This window comes from Pezoporus occidentalis, unplaced genomic scaffold (assembly GCF_034315485.1).
Source record: "Pezoporus occidentalis ecotype Australia unplaced genomic scaffold, CSIRO_AGI_Poc_V1 ctg32, whole genome shotgun sequence".
NCBI lineage: Eukaryota > Metazoa > Chordata > Aves > Psittaciformes > Psittacidae > Pezoporus > Pezoporus occidentalis.
The window spans coordinates 4598246-4621405 of record NW_026915158.1 but is presented as its reverse complement, the minus strand read 5'-3'; the positions used below and the strand labels follow the sequence as shown (position 1 = coordinate 4621405).

Below are 23160 nucleotides of genomic sequence, written 5' to 3'. Positions count from 1 at the left end.
GAAGTAATTTAGAAACTTGTGAACTGAGTCTTTTATTCTGAACCTTAAAAGACCGCTTTCCTTTCTGATGCTTATACTGCAGTGATGGTTGCAGTGCAGAGCCTGAACTCATCACTGCCTAATCAGGGGAACTCAGTAACTGGGATGTTTTAAAATGGCTTGGGCAAATGCTAATAGACTTCATCCTGATGTGAATGCATAGGTAGAGGCCCTGATCCTGCCCTAATAATGCTTGTGGCTGCTCACTCCCTGCCTGCTGCACATGGGGCTGCTGACTTGGCTCTGGGGGGCGCAGCTTCATCTGGCCCACATCCTGCCTGCTGCTCCTTCCTCCCTGCCTGCTCTGCCCCTGGCCTGGGACTCCTGGCACAATGTTGTCTCTTCCCTCTGCCTCTGGCCTCTGCCTTGTCCTGCACTGCTCCTGACATCCTGGTCCTCCCTATTGGCCTCCTCATAGCTCTTCTGCAGCTTCCCCCACCTGCCCTCCAGCCACAGGCTGTGTCATCCCTCTCATCTATGGTGCTTGCTTGCTCACACATCAGCCCTGTAATTCACTACAAATGCTGGAGCCCTAGCTCTCTTGTCTATGTCACCTGAGAGCTTACTGGGATCCAAGTGCACTGCCATTCTGTTTTTTTAACCCAGTAAGGTGGGCTAAATGCATGGTTGTTTTCTGTCTGATTGCTTTAGGAAAATGGAGTATCAAAGTCTATGGGATACATATAACATTAGGAAGATATCAACTGATGTGGTAAATGTGTCTGGTGTCATACAGGAGCTGTGTGGTGGTGTTCAATTAATTGAGGAACGGGCAGGATAACCAAGACGTATTTCGAAAGTTCCATTTCAAATATAGATACATTTCAAAAGTTCCTCGTGAAGTCACATGTGGCAATTATGCACCTACCAACACGCTCCAACAGAGCCTGTCTTCTGAGGGGCTCCAGGGAATTTCTGTTTCCCCGTTTCAGTATGAGTTTTGTATCATTTCCAGGGAGAAATTCTGTCACCATCCTTTGACAGATACTTTCGCACATGTTCATAGGCACCTGGCCTGAGGTTCCATGTTGGAACAAAGATTGAAATTAGGGGGCTGGGCTGTTTCCACTGCACACATTTTACATGTGAATGCTGCATTAAGCACGTCCAACTTTATGTTTCACTTCTGATTACATACTATGGTATCAGTTTTGTTACAAGCACATTGTTTAAACTCCACAGGGTAGTCACAGCTTAATCTCTTGCTTGTAAAACAGCCACAGGAAATTATCCTACTCTTCACTTGATGTATGTATTCATTGTTTCTGATGGGCATATGCTGGATGTGACCATGCAAGGGGGCTAAAAGGAGTGTAATTAGTCTGTCTTTGGTCTAAAATGCAGAATGCAAATTTAAATATGGATGTTGTATGTCTCTAGGTAACAGGAGTTTCCTTGATTATAGCAAAGCCTGGTGGTGTGCCTTTTTAATTTAGGATCATCCTTACCTTTGATTCACCATTATTAACTCATATTCCAAAGGAACCAGAAATGTTTCAGTTAGGAGAGTTATGGTTGAGTATGAACATGATCAATCTGATGTAAAAAATAAAAACATGCCAGTGAGATCGATGTGCAGCTTTTGCACCCAAACCTGCCCTTTACATTTCAACTTTGTTGATGTAAGAAGAGCCATAAAGAATGACAGACTTTGGCTGACTTTGCCTGCTCTTGCCCACATGAATGCTCTGAATCATGCGGGGGCAGCAGTGGTGTCTGCTTTCCAAGCGCACAGGCACATTGATGGAACGCAGAAGGGGCTGTAGATTCAGATCAAAACTTTTTCATGGTTCAGGTGGAAGAAGATACCCCTGGTGGGGTTTTTAGACTATTGTCAATAAGCCCCCAGTCAGGTGAATAGTTATGGCTTAAATGGTGCTGATAAAAACAGTGAGATCCCTTCTACATTTGAGCGTGTGCCTGCAGCATGAGTCGGTAGTTTAGCAATCAGCCCTGGAGGACTGTTGTGGGGTAGCATACACAGGCATTGCCTGCATCACAAGGCCTTGGAGACACCTGGTGATTCAGAGAAGTGCTGAAGAGCTTTAATGGATGTGGAAAAGACACCCATGGTAAGCATTGTGGTATGACAGTGTTCCACAAATTGCCAGTCTCCCAGTGATGCCATCCCTCATTTTTGCCGCTCGTGTGAATGGGAAATCTTTCTAAAAACTTTATCATGGCTTTTTCCTTATTTTGAATTGCACTAGTTGGCCATAATTCGTTTAACAGCTTGGGTATATTTTCCCAGATTGGCTGGTCCTGACCTTGCAGGAAGTCAGAAAAACAATATGGAGTCATTTTTCTCACAGTGGAGAAAGGGGGCCATATTCTCTTCTGGAAAATATACTGGTGGCTGCAGACTGAATTGTTTACCGTGCTCTTGTCCCATTATTCCTAGGTTTTAGTTGGGCTAGTGTCTAAACTGGAGGTGAGTGATAGTGGCCAAGGAGAGATTCATCCGTTAAATATGTCAGAGAAGGAAAGGCAGAAGACTTTCTTGACATAAAGTACACAGTAAACTGAGGTTCTCTTCTCTGCTTTACCACAGATTTTTCTATGGAATCAGTCTCCCACTTGGGAGATTCTGGGTTGTCAGTCACAGTTGTAGCCATCGCTCCCTATTGCTTGTACTTGCTACTCAGAGATCTGCTCTTAAGTCAGTCATCACCCATATCTCAGTGACTACAGGGCAGCAGCATAACAAATAATTGTTGGAAGGTCTGTCCCATGAACAGTATTAAATGAAGGTCTGTCCCATGAGCAGTATTAAATGTGTTACTGTCTTCCACGTTTCCTCTTTGGCTTCTTTTCTGCCATCTCACCAATCTGATTTATCCCATGATTCTCTTCTCAGCTCCTATTGAGCAGGATGGTTAATTTAATATTTTTGATTTCTTTTTCTTGCATTTTACGTTATTTTTCTTTGTTATGTCTCTCTTTATGCCTGCCTACTCAATTTCTCTGTTCACAGTTTTATCTTCACCTGTGTCTTTTGAGCTTTTTTGTCTCCATTGCCTTTGCCTCCCTATGTCATCGTTTTTTCCCTTTTTGGGGGGAGGAAGGGATGTGGTGTCTTATTTCTGCACACCTGTTAATTTCCTTCTCTTTGTCTATCTTCCTCCTATCTTCTTCCCCTAGCCCCACTCCTATTTCTACCCTGAGAATTTCTTTCCATTGTTGCCCATCCTCTTCACCCTCACCAGTAAAAGAGACACAGCATGGGTACTTCAAGGCAGGACAGAGCTTGTTCCAAACTGCCAGGGCATAGCTTGTTTCATGTGTGTTATTGAAAATGCAAACTCACAAGAGCAATGACTGTTCTCCCAGTTCTTTTGCTGAAGGATATATGAAGAACATCAAACACCTTTGTGGTCTTTTAGATCCAGACCATTTTCAACAGCAATCACATGAGTCAACTAGGGGATCCCTAAGGCAAATCATTCTCCTTCATCCCTACTTTGAGTATGACTGTTTTCAAGGAGGTGAAAGTTTAACAGAAACGCTATCTACCTGCAAGCATTTAGACAGTGATGATTTCAGCAGTTACATGATGAGGGTAGTACACTGTGGACTCTAACAGCATAGTTGAGATGGTTTTTTTTCTTCTTTTGCCTGACTTAAATAATACTTTCTAAAGTGGGAGGAGAATAAAATATGGTCATGAGAGAATTATGGCTGTCTAGTTTTAAGCTTGAAGAACATTTTGCCATCCCCTTGTGTTGAGATAGACTCGAACACTGCACTGGGGTTCATGGTGCTCATACAAGGCTGGGATGGAGGGTACTCTTTTGAGTCCTCTACCCACCGAATGGAGATTTTAGGAAAATGGAGAAAAAAAAGACATTCCCTTTCCCAGCCTGTCTGTCACACCTGAATATGCTCCCTTTCCCAGAGGTTAGCATCTTTGTGTGTTCTGTCTAGCTTTTTCTCCATGACTAACTATTCTTTTCATCATCGTCTCTTTATGCATGACAAATGGACCCTGTAATGCTATGAATCACAGATCTGTGAACTCCCCAGCCACAGTAACACAGCTCCTTCTCTGGTTCATGCCTCCTGTATATTCAAGACGAGTTAGTCACACTTTTTTCCTCTGCTGTCCAGCTGCTGAAGAGCTGATATTTTTTGTAACTTTCCAAGCTGGTACAGTCCCCAAATAATTTCTGGATTTTTTCTCTGTAGCCCTAGTGCATGAATCATCTCAGAGACTATAGAGATTCAAAGAGAGGAATTGCAAAAATCCCAGCTGCCACATCTGCATCCCAGCTGGTGTAAAATAGGGTAAACATCTCTGCCCAGGACCTGGGGGGATGCTGGGGAGACCAGGCAGCTCCAGTTAATCTTCGCAGGTGGACAGTTCATAACGACTGTAACTGGGGGTGTTACGTACTGATGGGAAAATCTGTCTAGCAAAGTGTCTGGAGTTCTCCTGTTCTTGGATGGGTGGTGTCCTTCATCTTCACTTTTTGCGTGTTTGCTGGTAAATGAATGATTAAATTTGTGCAGAAAATTGGGGATTTTGTCCCCTTAACATTGCTGAGATTTTGAAAATATTGCCCATAAATAACAACGAAAAGTTAAAATATCAAATTACTTTTGGAAAATATGAGTCCATTTATCAGACTAAATCCTTTGATTTCAGTGATTTCTGATTATTTTATTTCTAATTTATTTGTAATTATCCTTATGAGTAGATTGCCATTTGTATTTTGAAGCATAACATTTATGAAACTGAAACTCCAAACCTTTAATTTCTAAGTCATCCTACTGAAGTAAGATATCTCCATCAGTTCCAAATTAATTTAAAAAAGACAAAACTCTGGACATTTGTTTAAAATCTATTTTTTTCACTAGGAATGGTTTGATAAGCCAACATTTTTTTCAATGGAAAGGTTTTTTTAAAAAAAATTCCCAGTTGGTTCCTCTGGTGCCTTTTTATTCTTCAATTCAAGCAAAACCGAACATGCAGCTGATGTAGCATAGCACTGTTGTTTTATTTCTAGACTTTCAAATAATAAAGGAAAATTTGTAAAAGGAAGTAGGAGGCATTTCATGTATTATCCTTTTATTTTAGTCAGTACTGAGTCTTTCACAGTTAAATATAAAGAGCTGTGTCATTGGTCTGTTCTTAATAAAATGCTGTAAAACCTACAGAAATTGTAATCATAACAGATTTTTCTAGACCATAAGAGGGATACATGTTACAGATTTTATTTTTTACTTAAGGAATATAAGGTATTGTTTGAGTTGTATTGTGTAAGCAGCTCCCTCACAATGACTTCTATTGTATATTCTGGTTCTATTTGCAAGATAAATCATGTTCCCTTGACAGGACCAAATGCCAACTGCAGCACACTGCTGTTTTCAGTTAAGTATGTCTTTCCTGCAGCAGATCACTGAGTTTTCCTGTCTATAGTTAGATGATAAGTATTCAAATGCTTAATACACATACGTAAGTGTACTTCAGCCCTCCTTTACAAAATGCTTTCTGTATGCAAAAGTATTTGCTGTGTTTGCAGCAATTAGCATTAATTTCAGAAATCCACTTGGCCTGGAAAATGAGTGTATTAGGGAAGGCACTATATTGTATGAATTAATTAAATTATTAATTAACTAAATTATATAAATTAATTAAAAAATATGGGCCTTTATGTCAGCAGACCAATTCATCAACCCATTTTTATGTTCATATGCAGCAAGTGTTTTTGTCCATGTTGCAGGCCACAGATGATCCCTATCCATTTCTGCAACCAGTAATGGAGAAATATACAAGTCAGGATGTCAACTCTACAAAGTTTTGATTTTACATTTGTTGGTGTATTTTCATTCTGTCTAATCAAAATACTTTTAGGGCTCATTGGTTTCTGAAGAACAATAGCACAACTGGCACTACTATCACAAAGGTAACAGCAGACTTTAATGTATTCAGGAAAATTAAATGTAGATTCTTTGGGTGTCACAGTGTTAAATTCCTTCTTGTCTAAAAGGGGTTAATGGTCTTAACAAAGGATTATTAATAGTGGTTAATGATTTCATAGGACACACTGTTTCACAGTAGTTCAAAATTGCAGCATATTGGGAGGTATGTGGTGTATGGGTGTTCCTGCTGTTCAGCCTCTGCCTGCACAGTGGGTTGAGTGGGAAAAGTCAGCCCTGTTGTAGTTTAGCCTCAGCTGGCAACTAAGTACCACGCAGCTGCTTGTTCACCCCCCAGGTGGGATGGGGAGAAGAATCAGAAAAAGGTAAAACTCTGGAGTTGAGATAAGAACAGTTTAATAATTGGAATAATAAATAAATAAATAAATAATGAAAAAGAAAACACAAGTGATGCACAATACAGTTGCTCACAACCCGCTGACTGATAACCAACCAGACCCAAGCAGCAATCATTCCTTTCTGGGTAACTCCCCTCAGTTTATATACCAAGCACGATGTGCTGTGATATGGAATATCCCTTTGGCTGTTTAGGATCAGGTGTCCTGCCTCTGCTTTCTCTCAGCTTCTTGTGCCCCTCCTCACTGGCAGAGCATGAGAGACTGAAAAGTGCTTGATCAGGGTATGTGCTACAACTAAAACATCAGTGTGTTACCAGCATTGTTCTCAAACTAAAGCCAAAACACAGCACTGCACCAGCTAAGAAAAAATTAACCGTATCCTAGCCAAAGCCAGGACAATCTTGTAGATATGCTGTTTTCCAAAATGGCAAGCTGGTTCAGTGGTAATTTGAAAGTGAATGTCCTGCACTGTGTGAGAGAGAAGGCAAATGGGACTTGAAGAGAATACAGAGTGGAGGTAGTTTGTCAGCCTTGAGAGGGGAAAGTTAGTTTAACATCTTCCAGTCAGTAAAAAGACTTTAAGGCTGAGTGAACCTTAAAAGCTTTGGAGTTCTCGGGTTCTGTGTGATTATTCAAATCATTTTAGCATTCCTTTCAATTGCTTGAACTACCACCATCCTCACAGTACCTTTTCAATGGAGTCCTTCCAGCTGCCTGGTGAAACCCGGCACACATGCCAGTAAATCCCTGGAATAACATGTTAAGAGAAAGAGTCAAAATGGTCAGCTCACCTTCCACAAATTGCCTCTGGGTTCAATCTGCTGTTGCTCTTGGTTCTTCAGAACCACACATCCCTGATCTTGCCATGTGTGTAAAGGATTATGAGGTGCAGTGGACGGAAGCAAAGGCAGATTTCTGCCTTATGCATCAAATGATAACTCTTAACCTTTTATCTGCTCCCCATCCTAAACCTCTTCTTTTAGTGAAGGAGAACTTTGTCTGTTCAAAAACAGACCAAACATTTGAATACTGAAACCTGTGAAGAAAACTTGGTCTTTTGATTAAATCAAGTTCATTATAAAAAGAAGTGAGTTTTATGAAAAATATACTCTTGAATAAAATAAATCACTGTAGAAGTAAACTATTTTAGCCCCCTGGAGTTGTAATTTTGTTGTTCCTTTTCTTCTTTTCTCATTATATGTCAGGTACTGTGGTTGCCCTGGTTTCTTGTCATGGGAGGTGGAGAGGGGCTGGATACAGCAGTGTTTCAAGCTCCCAAGAAGGACATAGACCAAGGAGCACTGTGACTCACAGTAGCTTTCTGAGAAACTCAAGAGCTTTTAACAGTGATGCTAGCTATAATACAGCTCTGCAGAAATGCCCAAATGAAAATATTATGAGTTTTGCTTGAAATCTTTCAGTTCCCAGCATAATGGGGTGGGAGGGTGTTCAGTAGCTGAATTGCCACCAGTTTCATCACCAATCAACCAGTTTGCCAAAGCAGCAGTATTTTTTAATTAATTATTTTCAGTGAGGTCTGGGGCAAGGCAGGTCTGTGGTTGTGTGTTAGCTTTTTAGGGTTTGGACATGAAATTTCCTGTCATTTCCTGTAAAGCCAAACCTGCTGGACTTCACTTGCTTCTGGTGTGTTTGCAAGTAGCAGATATCTCATGTGCTCTGGCTCCAGGCTATGCCATGCTCCTTCTTAGGAAACACTTGGTGTGCCATTACAGACCTCTGTTTACAGTGTTCCAAGTTGGCAAGATTGGGAAATCTATAAAATAAAATCAAAAACCATCTGTAAGGCTAAACAGTAGAGAAAGTGATTGCTGTCATTGTCCCTTATGGTACTTTGAAATAATCACTTTACAATGCTGGCTATTGGACCACTCTTTTTATGTTACTTGTTTCTTGCAGGGTTTTTTTGTTCACTGAAGTTGGCTTTTTATATTCCTTAAGTAAGACATCCCTCTCTTCACAGAGCCCTTTCATGCGCTTACTTAGATCCTGCATCTTTTCTGACAGCAGCTAAGGGCCACTGTTGATGTATGGTCTCACACAAAAGCCTTTCCTGCCATGTCTGGACTATGAGTCATTTCATAGGTGCAGAAAACGTCCACATTTTAATCTCTCCTGTACCTGTTGGCATTTCAGCTGTATTTCTTCTTTACCTGGAAAGGTCTTCCAGCAGAGGGGAAGGATTCTCATGACTGTTTTTAACAAATAGATAGCTTTAAGAGCTTGTTCCTCGTCTTAACCCATGTACTGGGAGTTAGTCACTTATACCTCTCAGTCTGAAGCTGTGGTGTTCATAGTCTCACTGTAGAAGAAAAGTTTGAAAAAGCTGAAGTTGTTAGATTCTCTCAACAAAACCTGATTTTCAGTGTTGTTTTGTTGTGCCAGACTTGATAATCTTGCCTTGCTTCTGTGAACAGGGAGAGATGGCACAGGACTTTCTGTACAGTATTTATAGACATCTTGGAGGAAAAAAGATTTTGCAGTCTGTGTGCATATTCAAGCCATGCTTCCCCTCGTAAGACAGACCAGTCCTTCAATATGGTGAACAATTTGCACTTACAGAACACATTCAGTGCCTCTTGAACTCCAAGGCAGTGCAGTGGGTTCAGTCCACCACAAAATGAAACTTTAGATTATCTTCCCATATACACCAACGCATGTCAATGTGTCTGCTGACATACCAGTAGTCTACTGGAAATCTGCTGATCACATTTGATGCACCATGATGGATTTGAAATGGCAGTACTTTATTATCCATAACCAGACCGTATACTTCCCTTTCAGTCCCAGAATGAAAAGTCCAGATTTTCTGCAGCTGGTCTGCAAAAGTCTACACCAGTTTTAAGATGGTTTTACCAAAACAGAAATAGGGTTTGGGATTGTTCAGGTTACAGTAATAACAACTTGAACTTGCCATCAATATTTAAAAATCATCAAAACCATTTGAAATTAACACCGATTGTACACAAAATGAAAAATTAGACTTTTTCTTAAAGATACGGATTGTGGTGAGACTTTGAAAAGATCAGCCCTTGAGTCCTTTTAGAGCTGTGCTGAGTATACAACAATGGAGCTGCACACAGCAAGGCAATCAGTAGAGCAGGAGGGCTCTTGATATCTCACCTCCTGCCATTAAGAGGAGGGATCAGCCTGATGACGATGCATTGCTTCCATTTGGATGACAGTAATGGCCAGGATGACAAGACCCTGCTTATTTTGCCTTTCATAAATATTTTTATAATGAAGGGATTCCAGGTTCTTTCACTAAATATAGTCCTCCAATGACAGTAAGTTCATTTTTGTTCCCTCTGCATTTCCTACAAACTGTAACAAAGGGCTAGTCACTGAATATATTTCTATAGTGCAGTGCTAAAAGTTGGGAAGATGGCTTTAAAAAAAAAACAACCAAAACCAGACATAACCCATCTTTCAGCTTGTGGCTCCTACTGAATTGTGGAATAAGCACAAGGCAAGAGTCACTGACTTGCAGAGAAGTAAACTACTGAGACCAATGTTTTGCCTTTTAGAGAGAATCTTCCAGCTCTGAACTCCTACCCTTTTGCTCAACTTCTAATTTTAAGGAGAAGAGTGTTTTTTACCACTACTGAAACATGTCAGATAAATCCCAGTTTTGTCCAGAGCTCTGTGTGAGTGCCAGGGGACTCACTGCAGGGAGAGTGGGAAGCTCTGAGATGTGGTCTGTCTTTGTCCAAGACTCAGAACAAAAGGGCAAAGTGGGCTGCTCTCAAAGTGCCACGTGCCTCTGGCTGCTCAAGTAAATCCCGTGTGACCAATTAGGGCATGAAAGATTTGCTCTTGAGCTTGTGTTGAGCCAATAATAATTTATCTGTCTTGTAGCGTTCCTTTCTAACATGTCAATCACAGGCTCACAAGGGTGCTTCAGGAGTCCCTGATGCTTGAGTCCTTATTCACCCACATTGCAGCAGCCAGTGCATTCCAGTTCAAATACATGGGGGTATGCCACAGCCACTTTGACTATTATGTGTATACATTTACAATTTTTTTTTAAAAGGCTACATATCAAGTACATGAAAGAAAAGTACATGAAGAAATATGTTCAATGAACACCCAAAATGGGTGACTGTACTGTAGCCTATAGTAGTAATTGGTAACAGGACAGCTACTGTACAAAAAACATAACATATTGACTTATTCAGATAGAATAGCATTTCCATATATTAGTTTTGTTTTACTAATGAATATGCTTGTTTCTTTCAATTGGCAAAATGCTCGTTTTCAGTGCTAATACATGTATTCTAATTTCTCGAGCTCTGTCTTTTCTCCATCTATATAGTTCTTTTTTCTTTCTGTAGTGAGGGGAAGATCACTACTGATGAGACTATAAATGTATTCATGGGATAACTATATGTAGTACTGTCAGGAAGTCTGTTTAAATCTAATAAGCAATATTTAGGTGCCAGGCTTGGGCTTACCCCAGGAAAAGAGAAAGAAACTGTTTAGAATAAGCAGAAAAGATATACCTGTATTCTGCAATATATGTCTGTAGCTGCTTCAAAATAAACTGCAAGATCTATCAGAAATCTTGAAATATCTGCTGCTGCATTCCCTGGACAATGAAAATTTAAGACTGTGAAAGCTTCATGAGTGTTTAATAATAGTTTTTTAAGGTCTTGACTAAGCAATGTTGATGATGTATTACAAGATTAATACATAAATCATTAGGAAACTTTAGTCATTTTAATACAGCAAGTCTGTGTTTTGCTTAATTCACTGATTCATCCTAAGGCGTACATTGAAATTTTGTGTGCCCTTTCATTAAAAACCCCAGCGTGTCACCCACGTTTTGCATCATTTGTCTTTTAATGGAGCACATAGCAATCGGGTTGTTCTGCAGTTTGATCTTGGTGCACTCTGCCCTCCAGGCAAATTAACACGCTGGAAATTTGGGAGCGTTCTGACGGGTGAGAGGAGGATGACACGCGCAAGGCAAGTGCAGTGTGAAAGAGGTCCACATCAGGAAAACTTCACTGCTAGCATTAGCCAGGTTAGATGTAGCTGTGTGTCAGTCAGTATGGTCACCTGTCCTCTGAGACTTGTGTTGAAGCAGGATATGGTGGGGAAGGGAAAGGGTGCTGTCCCTGCACCCTTATTTCAGTCGGTCTGTGTCCACTTCCTCCACGTGTGTGCATAATGCAAAAGTAACTGCTAATGAAAGACAAAGAGCTGAGAGCAGTTCGAGAGCCTATGCACAGGAGGTGTGGAGGAGATGGTCTGTGCCAAGCAGCAATTTTGTTTCCCCTGTTACTCAGTGGGTACCCTGAGCAGGCTTAATGCCCTTCACTAAACACGGTATCACTGGATGCAAATGGGAGACCTCTACAGCACACAGCCAAGCTAAAGCCAGCCAAAAAAGAAACCAGAGTAAGACTGCCTGCCAAGGGAAGTGCTAAACATGGATCCAGTTTTCAAACTTGGATAGCAGCTGAGTCCATATTTAAACACCTAATTAGCCACTGCAGGCTCCAGTTTCAGATTTGGCTTCTCATTATGTTTTACAAATGCATTGCCCCAGCATGCTAGGGAGACTGCTGCGGGAGACAGCACCACGAGATCGGTGGTAAAAATCAGCTTCTGGTGGAAAAGAAAAAACATAAATCAGCAAACCACAAAGCACTCACTCCAGTATTGAATATTTGCTTATTTTGTTTTGGTAAAAGTCCAAAACAGTCCCTTTCTCTTCTCCCTAATTTTTGCAATGACAATGCAAACAATTCAGTCAATGTTGCAAAGATTCTTAAGCCAAAAATAAGAATTTCTGCTAAAAATTATTTGAACAAGAAATGCAGAACCTGCCTTACCCTGCTCATTATTCATCAGTATAGAATCAATAAAACATTTTCAAAAGAAGGAGAAGGTCTTGTATATTGTTGCTCTCTTGGCTGGATTTCAAAGCAGCTAATTAAATTCTGTTTGCCTTAACTCCTCCTGTAGTTTCCATCTAGTGAGGTGTGCATTGCCCTATCTTATCAGCACTACCTTGGCAAAATGCTATGGAAGGGTACTCCCCGGGGGAGACTGTTTTCCATGCTACGAATAGTGGTCCATGGAGAGCCCCACTCAAATAAGTGGGTGAGCATGGACTTTCCAAACTACCACTGACAGGCACACCACTCCTTCCCACTGGACTTCTTCCCACCAAGTCTTTGCTCCGCTTTTCCTAGCTGCTGACCATGCACAGGCTTGCCATACCACAGCATATGCTGCCTGGTGTAGCTCAGTCCTGGTGGACAGTATTTATTAGAATGGATCCCCAGGCAGTCGAACACCAGTAACTCCTAGCTCGCTTACTGGCCAGCATGTGTGTGTGTGTGTATGTACCAGTGGGAGCTGAGAGGTAGCAGTCTTTTGCCTGGATGGCCATCTAGTTAGGAGGCAGTTTCTCTGCTTGAGAGCCTGCCTGCCTCACTGTGAAGCATAGATGCCTTGTGTTCTCAAGGGTCGAAGCATCACAGGCACTGTGTGTGCACTGGTTGCTGGTAAGCTGTGTTCTGCTTTGGGCTCTCATGTGCACATTCATTTCAGAAAGCTTTTAGAGACTTCAGAAAATGAAAGCAATGTGGAAATGCGTAATGTCAATATTATTTTATTTAGTATACAATTATACTCATTCAGTGCAGAAACATACATACAGAACATAAAGTTCCAAGAAAGGCTAGATTTAGATGAATAGGCTTTAAAGTCACATAATTCCATGTGTAAGAGGAATACATTTTATGGCTTTAAACTGAAAGAGGGTAGTTTTAAATTAGATATTAGAAAAAAGTTCTTCACTATGAGGGTGGTGAGACACTGGCACAGGCTGCTCAAGGCCAGGCTGCACGGGGCTTGGAGCAACCTGGTCTAGTGGAAGTTGTCCCTGCCCGTGGCAGGGGGGGTTGAAACTAGATGAACTTTAAGGTCTCTTCCAGCCCAAACCATTCTGTGATTCTGCATATATATGCATGATACATGCAATCCTGGTAAAGGTACAGGAGCCTATGTGCTCCTGTTTCTCTCACGCATAAATTCAAGACTGGATGTAACAAAATCAAGTAACCACTGTTGATTCTTTTTTTCCCAACGTGGCATTTAAACAACATGATTCTAATAAGATGGGGTCTAACAAACAAACCAGTAACTGTTGTTCAGCAAAACTCCGCCATGTTTGTGTCACAGGTCATTCTTCTGTCTTATGTAGTCCACTGATGTCAGATTCCTGGAAAGCAAAAAGCACACACAGAGAAAATGGGAAGATTGCAGGTGATCGTTGCAGGGGTTCTGCCAAAAGTGTCTGTTTTGTGTATCCAATTTTATATCTTTTATATCTATAGTATGTTATTGAAGTCTGATTCCCTACTGCCTTGCAAATCATTTGCATCTCTGCACTGTGATATAAAAGGCTTCCTCCTTGATTGGATAGCTTTTTATATCTTCTCAGCACTCGTGTTTCTCTGACATAGATATCTATGCAAAGTACAAGGCTTTTGAGGATCCAGCCCTTGCAGTTCATGCTTCATTGCCACAAGGTAAGTCAAAACAGCACTCACACAAAATGTGGGAATGGGAAGTCATGGGGAGCATTCACCATCCTGCTGCCTGGCATCTGAAGGTTACTGAAGGCCAGACTAGACCCAGGCAGAACAAGTCAGAGTAGTCAGTCACCAGCTCTGCTTCCTTGCAAGCTGCTTGCCAGACAAGATCACCCTAATTCAATTCAGGAAGTTTGTCCTGTGCCCTAGCTTCCGTGTTTTGCTGGTGAGGGAATGGTGGCACTGATGGAGCAGTGCCAGACTTGGCTGCCAGCTGGCTGACGGAGGTGGCTTTGGATGAGTGCTTCTTCCCATGGGTGGCGTGAGCTGTGCCCCACACTGTTGTGCAAGAGAAGCTCGTAGCGGCTGAGGATCTGGTCCTTCAAGTTAAAAGGGTTGAAATATGCATGAAGCATAAGGTGACATTTTGAGTGTCTCAGATCAGAGCACGGACGTTACTGAATTTAAAATGTAACTGCAATTTCCTGACTAATGCCAAATCACTTTTCTATTCATGCAGCAATTGTTCTTTATTCTTAAAATAGCCCATTTTACCCTGAGGCGCAGGTGATATCTTTATGATGATGGAACTACGTTATTCAGCATGTTGCAGCTCAGGCCGCTGGTTGGTGCAAGGGCCGTTCATGGTCAGGTGTCTTTTATTTATTTTTTTTTTCTCTCAATTTATATAATGCATTTGTGGCCTGTTTGTTATTTCTTTGCTTGAACAAGAATACAGCAGGTGAAAAAAAAGAAGAAAAAAAAGAGATGCACTGGAGATTCAGTGGTATTGTCTTTTATTTCCTGTACCTGAGCTGCACAATTTGCCATTATGTCTCCAAGCTTCTTAGTCCATTCAGACAACATGAACAGTTAAATTGCTTCAGTAGCCTTATACCTCTGCAAAGAGGCAGCTTGTGTGCTATCATCCAGGACTTTCTGTGGTGAAATGTACCGGATATTATAAATAAAGTATTCAATGAGAATGAGCTAACACAGCTCTGAGACATACTTGCTATTCATTCAAAATAAAAACCTTGTACTTAGTAGCAGCCACAGAAATTGAAGGTGGGATTTTCAGCAGAGTATGTGCATTCCCAGCCTAGCCATTTGCTGCACTAAGGGTGAAAGTATAGAGTCTGGAGCTGCATCTGGCACAGAGGCAGGACAACAACTAGGGGAACGGAGAGAGATGGGAAAGAGAGACCTGCTCCTGGGTGGGTGCCCCTCTATCTCTCCACAAGCAATAGCTGCTGATCCAAGGACCCCAACCCCTGGCTCCACACCATCATCATCAGCAAGCAGTGCCCCTTCCCCAGGCTCTGGCAGATGCAAAGGGGATGGGGACCATAGCTCTTTTGCTGCCCCAGGAGCCTGTTGCTTTAGGCTCCCACCTGCTTTGCTTATGGGCTGTCTGTAATGCCAGGAATTACCTTTGGTTCCACTAAGCACAAAAAAGGTTAGATGAGAGGCTGTAGTAATTACGAGAGTGAATTGTCATGGCTTAGGAATTTGTGGAAGTGATGCTGATGCCCAAGTCAGGAGGAGCATTTGAAGTGACATTCCTGCTAATTTGCCTGGAACTAGCCTGCTTATTTTTTTTAAAAATACTGCTGCCTGCATGCAGTGAAACCCAACTAGTCAGCTCCTTGGAAGTTTGACCTGAAAGAAAGGCTGATTCAGAGCCCAGATGAGACACAGAGGAGTCTCAATAGGTTATGTTTTCTGTAATTCCTGGTATTTGTGAGCCTTTGTCGCACCTCATGTTTGGTAGAGACCCAGCCAGCTGCCTTTGCTGTACATGGCATAACTGTGGTTACACTTGCAGCCACTCTCCTTGCCCCATCCTTTTATCTCTCTCTTTAGCTGTGTGTAATCTGGTGTCACTGGGGTAGGGACAATGAGTACCTTGCTCATCTGTACTGTGGCCAACACAGGAGCCATTGTCAGAAAGTAGTAGGTCCTACTGCAATACAAATAATAAATAACCAAGAGTAGTATGATCAGACATAGATTTACTGTGGGAACAGGGTATGTATGTGTGAGAAAAGAGCTATGAAGAAGGGAAGAGTAGTTTGTGGGCCTCTAGGTGATGGTACCATGGAGACTGGTGCCTCAGCATTTCTAGCTTAAATATTTTGACAGAGATTCTGGCAGGTACTGTGTCATTTTATTTTAATTTTTCTCCCCATCATAAATAAGACTTGGTGTCTGACAGAATAATCACCAGTGAACAGCACACCTGCCAGTGATAAGCTGCTTCTTCTGAGGACTAGATGGACAGCTGTTTGTTTGCTGGATATTGCAAAATGCAGGACATTTGATGTTCATGCAATTCTGTTTTCTTTATGACTACTTTTATGTGCATCTCCCTCTCTCTTTCTCTCCTGTAACAGATGTTCGTATTCACCCCATGGAGCCTATGCCCAAAGCAAACTTGCCCTTGTGTTATTTACCTATCAACTACAGCATCTTCTGGCTGCAAATGGAAGCCATGTGACTGCTAACGTAGTAGACCCTGGAGTCGTGAATACTGAGCTCTACAAGCATGTCTTTTGGGTTGTGAAAGTGGCTAAATGGATGACAGCCTGGCTGTTCTTCAAGGTATGCATGGTTTTAAATCATTTTATAGCCATGCCCCTGCATTGTGAGAGCAGTAGTCAGTGGAAGGAGTATCAGAGTTTATAATAATATATGGAATTGATTGCATTTCTCTGTCCTCATGAGAAGGACAAAGTTGATAAAGACAGGCCTTCCCCAGAGCAAACTCTCTCACAGTAAGGGATGGGAATGCCTTTCACATTCTGAGCCCATGCACTGATTATCTCCCCTCTGATCTATCGGTGTGTTTTCATGTGTGCATGGGGGGCAAAACATCATCCTAACACAGAGCCAGAATACGCAGCATTTTCCTTGGAAATGTCTTGTACGTCCTCCTAATGAGAAGCAAACGTGATGTGGCAGGGTGTACATGTACACAGCACGTTACAGAGAAGAGGGCAAAGAGAGGAAGGAAGCTGTACAAAAATGGTGGTGGGAAGTGGCCATACCCTAAGCTGTGTGGGCCCAGACACTCATGCTCTCACACTAACACCTACTTGTAATGGTACCTGATTTTCTGTTACCTGTTCCTGGTTTGCGTTAGGAAACTTACAGCTGCTTGACCAAACTGATCCAGAAATGGGGCAGACCCAGCTGCAGTTAACTTCAGTAACATTTTGTAGTGATGTAAGTAGATCAATCTGAAATCAGTTTAGCTCTGTAGGTACAGTCTCCTCATGCGGACAAGCCTTAAGAGGACTTGTGCTGAGAAAATGTACTTTCAGAAAGTAGCTTTGGATTAAGTGAATTGAACTTGATTCCATTAGGGAAAATTAAATGTCCTAATTAAAATGAAGTATTTTAGATCAAGGGGCATGTCCCACAAAGCAAATTAATTTTAAACTTTGATATGGAAATATCAGTAGCTTTAATTTTAGAAATTAAACTAGAGGCTGGAAGAGTGGCTGTAAAATAAGATGTAAACAAATAAACCCATATTAAAAAAAGTAATAGTGTCTTCCAAGTATCCTCTGAATATTGCAATACAATTGTAATAGGAATGCTCATAATATGTAATGCATTCTTAAAGAAGCAGAATGCAGCTTTGCCAGACTGTATATATTAAACTTGTTTTGCCTCTTGTGATTGACATTTTAAATATCACTCTAAGGTGGTGGTGTTTTTTCATTGGACTTACTTCACCTTGCTAGTGTAACAGTTTCAGGCAGATGTTTAGGTTGTGCTCAGCTTTTCCTCTGGAGCCACAAAATTCTGACAAAATTTCCATGTCTGAGAGTGAGAATTTAGTCTCTTGTTGTTTACAACCCTCAGTTTCATTTGTGTGCCCAGGGAGACATTTTTGTATTATACTGACCAGGTTTAGACACTGAATGGGATGTCACTGAGCACACATAAAATGACTGGATTTATCACAAGAGGGAGTCTCATGCAGCTCTAGTATTAATGTGCTGATAGTTCCTGATCACTTCCTATTCTTTGGATGAAATACTGCTCTAAAAGAATTCTGCCTTGGAACAGGTGATGGACACAGACATACTGACAGACATGGAAGTGTACTTCCAAAGTATGTGGAAGTGTGTACTGCCGAAAAGCGAACACATCAATTGCTTTTTAAGTAAGAATAACTTCAGGTTTGGATGACTATATGCTTCCGGTTTTGAGGTTGAGATTTTCATGTTTTTATATAGCACTCAGTGTGTTTTTCCTGTGAGCCAAAGGAGAGGGAAACTCCTGCTATCACTCTTCCCGTCCTTCCTTAGGTTTCTGAATCACTGCTCTGACCTCTACGTTTTGCTTATTGCTTAATGCTTAAGATATGTTTATGTATTCGGGATTGACTTTGCCTTCCTTTCTCACAGTCAGGAGTACTTTATCACATAGGTACATGGTGTTCAGTTCCAGCAGAATGGCTCACAAGGCAATGCTTAGGTCCATGGCAAGCTCACATCAAAAGCATGCCTGGCAATTTTAATAGGGCTGTACCAAAGGCTGTAGTATCCAGCATTCAGACCTGTGTGGGTCTTGTGTGGGTCTTGTGCACTAGGGTAAATTTCTCTGGAGAAAATTAAGGAAGCCAGTATAAGAAAATTCAGTTGTCTGATAGTTGGTAGATGATAGTTGGTAGTAAGGGTCTCTTCTGCTCTGGAATTTCATTCCCAAGTGCACATATATAAATCTTCCTTCTATGATTATGGCAGTAATGCAGTGAAAATGAGGTGATAGCTCTCTAGTCATATTGGCTCGACTAACTTTTATCACCCTGAAGTATTCTGGAGCAGTTTCTAAATGCGTGCAGGAAATTGCTTCACCCGTTGCAACCTGGCACTTGCGAGGGCCAACACAACCCAGATAGCCCTGGTGAGAAAATACATTTTGGATTTATCACATTGTGTTCCCTCGGGAGAGAGTCAACAGGTTGTTTGATTTAATTCCAAACTACTGTGGCAGAGCCTCCTCTGCCTTTAAATGCATTTCTGCCAGCACTGGTCCCAATTGCATTCAAGTCAAATACCTCCCAGCTATTGCAGCCTGACCCCCACTCTCACTGGGCTGCTCATATTTGAGGCAGCTTAGTTGGCAGACAAGGCTGTTGGCTCAACATCCAAATCAGAGCCACCTCAAGATATTTAGGTACAAATAAATCTACAAGTTTGTAAATAGGCTACGATACACGGTATTAACAGCTTGAGTTCTCAGAACTTTGAAACATTGTCTTCTGGTCTTCATACTTTGCTCACTAAAATCTCTACCAAATCAGCTGCAGTGAGAGGCACCACTGTAGAAATAAGATAGGCTAAGCTCAAAGATCCACTGATGGTAATAAAATTTGTGAAATTAATGCCTGCCCTTTAGAAGTGATGGTTTCACTCTTTCTCTGCTTAATTCTTTCTCAGGAAAGTTATTGTCTGCTGTTCTACTTGTTCTTTAAATTTCCATTTTGCAAATGTTTTCTCTACATTTTTAATAAACACACAAGAGAGAAATCATGCTTATTCCTAAAAAAAAAAAAAAAAAGAATTGGTTTCTACCCCTGTAACTTTTTAGTAAATAAAAGCGGACAAGCAGTCCATCTTTTGCAGAGTGCAGTCAAAGTCTCTTAAGAATTTTTGACATAAAGTGTTGGTTTTTTTTAAGATATAAACTCCAAACTAGTAAACTATAACTAAATAATAAGATAATAATAGCCTAAAAAGACATTCGTTGGGCATCAAATTGCAATTTAGCCAGCTGTGGAACACACCAGATTTAGTAATGTGTACTGTCCAAGCTAGAAGCCAGGAAGGTACCGTTTCCCTCTGAAGTACTTCTAGTTCTGCTAGAGATAGTGAATATTCATTCTCAGCCAGATGGCCTCTGCTTGTGATACAATTAAAATGCCTTAGAGAAAAACATAAAATGTTGACTTGCATTAATGTCCAATGGCAGAGACCGTTCTGCTTCGTATGACTTCATTATGCCATTAAAGTAGAGATGTTTCCTGCACAGCAATGTTGTAAACTCACCCAAATACTTCCTTATGACCAGCTTGGTGAACAGGGCATTTTCAGATACAGAGTATTCAGTCCTTTCGGCCACCTCAAACCAGTGTTTAGGAAGGCATTATGGAAGGAAGACTGTGCATCAGATCTTGTCTCAGCTGTCAGTTTCAAAGACGTAGTACCACATAAATTATTATTGACTGACAAACTGAAAATGAGTAGAATTAGTGACCCCGCCAGCCTGTAAAAGCAAAGGGAAGGGCTTCAGTAGCACAGGCTAGAAATCAGCCAATATAAACCAGTTAATTTCTTTCATCTGTCAAAATAGGCTTGAGTGTAATTTTCCAATAACATTTTTAAAGAAATGCTTCCAGTCTGAAAATGCTGCTAGAAAACAAGATCTAAAACCCCTGGATTCATCATTCATGCCAGCGGACATAGTCATGCAGGTCTTATTGCAGCATTTCATATTCGAACTGTCCCTTTGGCACTGTGAATGTAGAAAATTCATTTCATCCTTCCCCCACCCTGAGATGTCAGGAGACAAACACATCACCACACAATAACGCCAGCTGTAGAGAATGAGAATAATTAAAATCTACAGCTGAAAGCAGCAATTCATCAGCATCAACATCCTCTGTCCATGTGAGTGTGAGGTCCTCATGTAAAGCTGTTCCGGAATTTTCTCACAAAATGAAAACTCCTTGAAGAAACATGTCATTTGTGGTTAATTTTTACAAAAGGCTTTTCAGATCAAAAGTAGGATTCTGGTCAAAATCAGAGAGAAGGAAATGGCCTTACTTATTCTATTCTATAACTAGAGTTACTACTCTAGTGTTTAAACGGGTCTCATTTTTGTACACATTGGGACAGGTGTTTTTGCTTTAGAGCCATGGGGCTTCTTTTATTCTATGAAATAAATATTTGATTTTTCATACAGCCATAGAATGGTTCTAGGGAGAAAGATGGATGGACCCACCTGAGAAGTCTAATAAGCAACTCTTTGAGCTCCCAAATACTGGTGATTTTTCTTGCATGTGAATCCCTGGACTCGGGTAGGCATCCAGACCCTCCTGCTTGTTTTGGGGTCTGTGGATGCAGTTTAGCTGCTTTATTTCTTCTAACTGCTGAGCAAGAAGCCTTTGGAGCACAGAGTCTTTTGTGTCTGTCCTAATTAGGATCAGACTTCTCTAAAGTAGGCTCTCAGTGCCCACCTAAATAACATTGGACCCTGTTCTCCACTGTACCCATTGTTCCCCTTGTCTCAAGCTATTGTTATTTTTGTACCTGTTTTCTCAGGTCTAAGTAGTCAAAACATTTATTCTGAGACACATTGAGAATTTCTGGAGAATGTTTATAGATAGCAAGAAAGAAAAGGATTTGTGTTGTGTGCATTGGTGGATGGCACTCAAAAGGGTAAGGATGCTGTATGGGATAGCACAAAATGGGTGGGAGTGCAATGTGTTGGAGTGCATCAGAGGCAAGTAAAGGCTGTTGAAGTTCTTGTTTATAACTCTGATTTGGAGCAGCTACTGGCATGATCTATCCCCAAACCACACCCAGGCTTCCTCTTGGAGAGTGCTAGTTGGAACAGGCTGAAACACAGACATGGAGCAAGAAAATAACAAAGCAGTGTATACGGTCAGAGATCCATCTTGTGCCTTGTCCTGCAGTTTTAGTTGTTTAGTTAAAATAGGAAAAGTATCCCCTTTTTTTTTCCTGACAGTGTAAAATAGGAAGACTATCTTCCGTCTTTCAAAAGAGTTCACAAGACTGGAAAACTGTCTAACACTACCTGCAGGATTGATCGTTTGTAGCTTGGAAAGTCTAAAGAAATACAGGTTACACTGTGCACTATGTAGAAACCTATGCTTGTCCTGTGTGAAATTGTTTTGGAGTGGAACTTTCAGACTGGTAAGTGTCTGAAATGTTGTGATATCATTTTGCTGGCAGGCCAGAAGCTTACTGAAAACAGGTAAATACCTTTGTGGTAGAGGACTGCGTGGTAAAGGATTGTTAATTTAATTTGACAGCGTGGGCAGATTGTGTCATTCTGTCTGAAAGGAATTCAGTTTGTATCCAAAAGAGTAAAAAAATAGTCTTTGTATTGCTGTGCTGTGGACAGAGTAAGTAAACAGTTAAGAAATTGTGAAAATCAAGAGCCTAACCAGTGTTAGCACATCAGCACTTACCATCTTGTAATCTAACTATTTTCATATTCGGAACCCAGAGGGTTAGTTAGGAAAGACATTTTCCATCAATCAATTAAATACTTGCTAACATTTCTCAGCAATTCTTTCCTATGTATTTGGTTAATACCTTTGTATGGTAATGTGTTCCCAGTCAGACATGTTCAAAATGGAGGAAACACAAGAGGAAGATAATTTGCTGTGGACCAAAAATACATGCCAGGGACTTGGTTCTGATTCCTGTCAGTTTTAAAGAAGGTAACCATAATGCCTCTAATGTAAAGGTCTCAATAAAGATCTTGGAAGGTTGGGGAATTAGATGAAATCCTGAAATTTCAACTAGACCATTAGCCTTTCACTTTTAATCCTTAGTCTTTATAGTTAGGGATTATAGCATCACACTACTGTAATTCTTCCTCGTGCACCTGGGAATTTCTACCTCCATCATCACATAATTAAAATACCATTTTCTTTAAGTCTGGTAACACAGCGCTGTTGGAAACTTGAAGCCACTGGCAGCAGCATACAGAGCAACCACTAATTTTTCTCATCAGCATGTCTCTCAGATATCTTTTTGAAAGAGAGAAAGAATAAAAGAAAAAAGAGTCCACCCCAGCCCCAAAGAAATGACCCATTCAGCAAGGGTAGGAACAATAGTTGTAACACTGAGTTAAGGAGAAAAAACACCATCTTCCCTTGGAAAATCCTGCTACCAAGCTCACAGGCGAGCACCAGTTTGGAATTAGATCGCTAAAATAAGGAGATGCAGAGAAGGAAGTTGTGGGAGTGCGCATTAATATATATATGTGTGTATATATATGCACACACATCACATGGACAGGTTGCCATCAGGTGCAGTGTGCATTATATATCAATTAATAATTCTCTGGAGATGACCTACCTAAATTCCTTATTATTTTGTAACTTGTAATGCATCTGTAACAGCACAGTGCTGATAAAATTTATATTGCAGAGCCCCATCACCTAAAGTCCCTACTCACTACACAGAAATTCATTTTAAGAGGTTTCAGAGATTTACAGGCAT

General features: G+C 41.0%; 1 protein-coding gene across 6 annotated transcripts in view; it reads left to right on the top strand.

Moving 5' to 3' along the window:
• DHRSX (dehydrogenase/reductase X-linked) overlaps window positions 1-23160 on the top strand; it is a 160625-nt gene that overhangs the window by 114733 nt on the left and 22732 nt on the right. For all 6 annotated transcript variants that reach the window (XM_062628688.1, XM_062628687.1, XM_062628685.1 and 3 more), the window contains one exon: window positions 16282-16489. In XM_062628688.1, the coding sequence (XP_062484672.1) occupies window positions 16282-16489 (208 nt within the window). The remainder of the gene's footprint in view (window positions 1-16281; window positions 16490-23160) is intronic.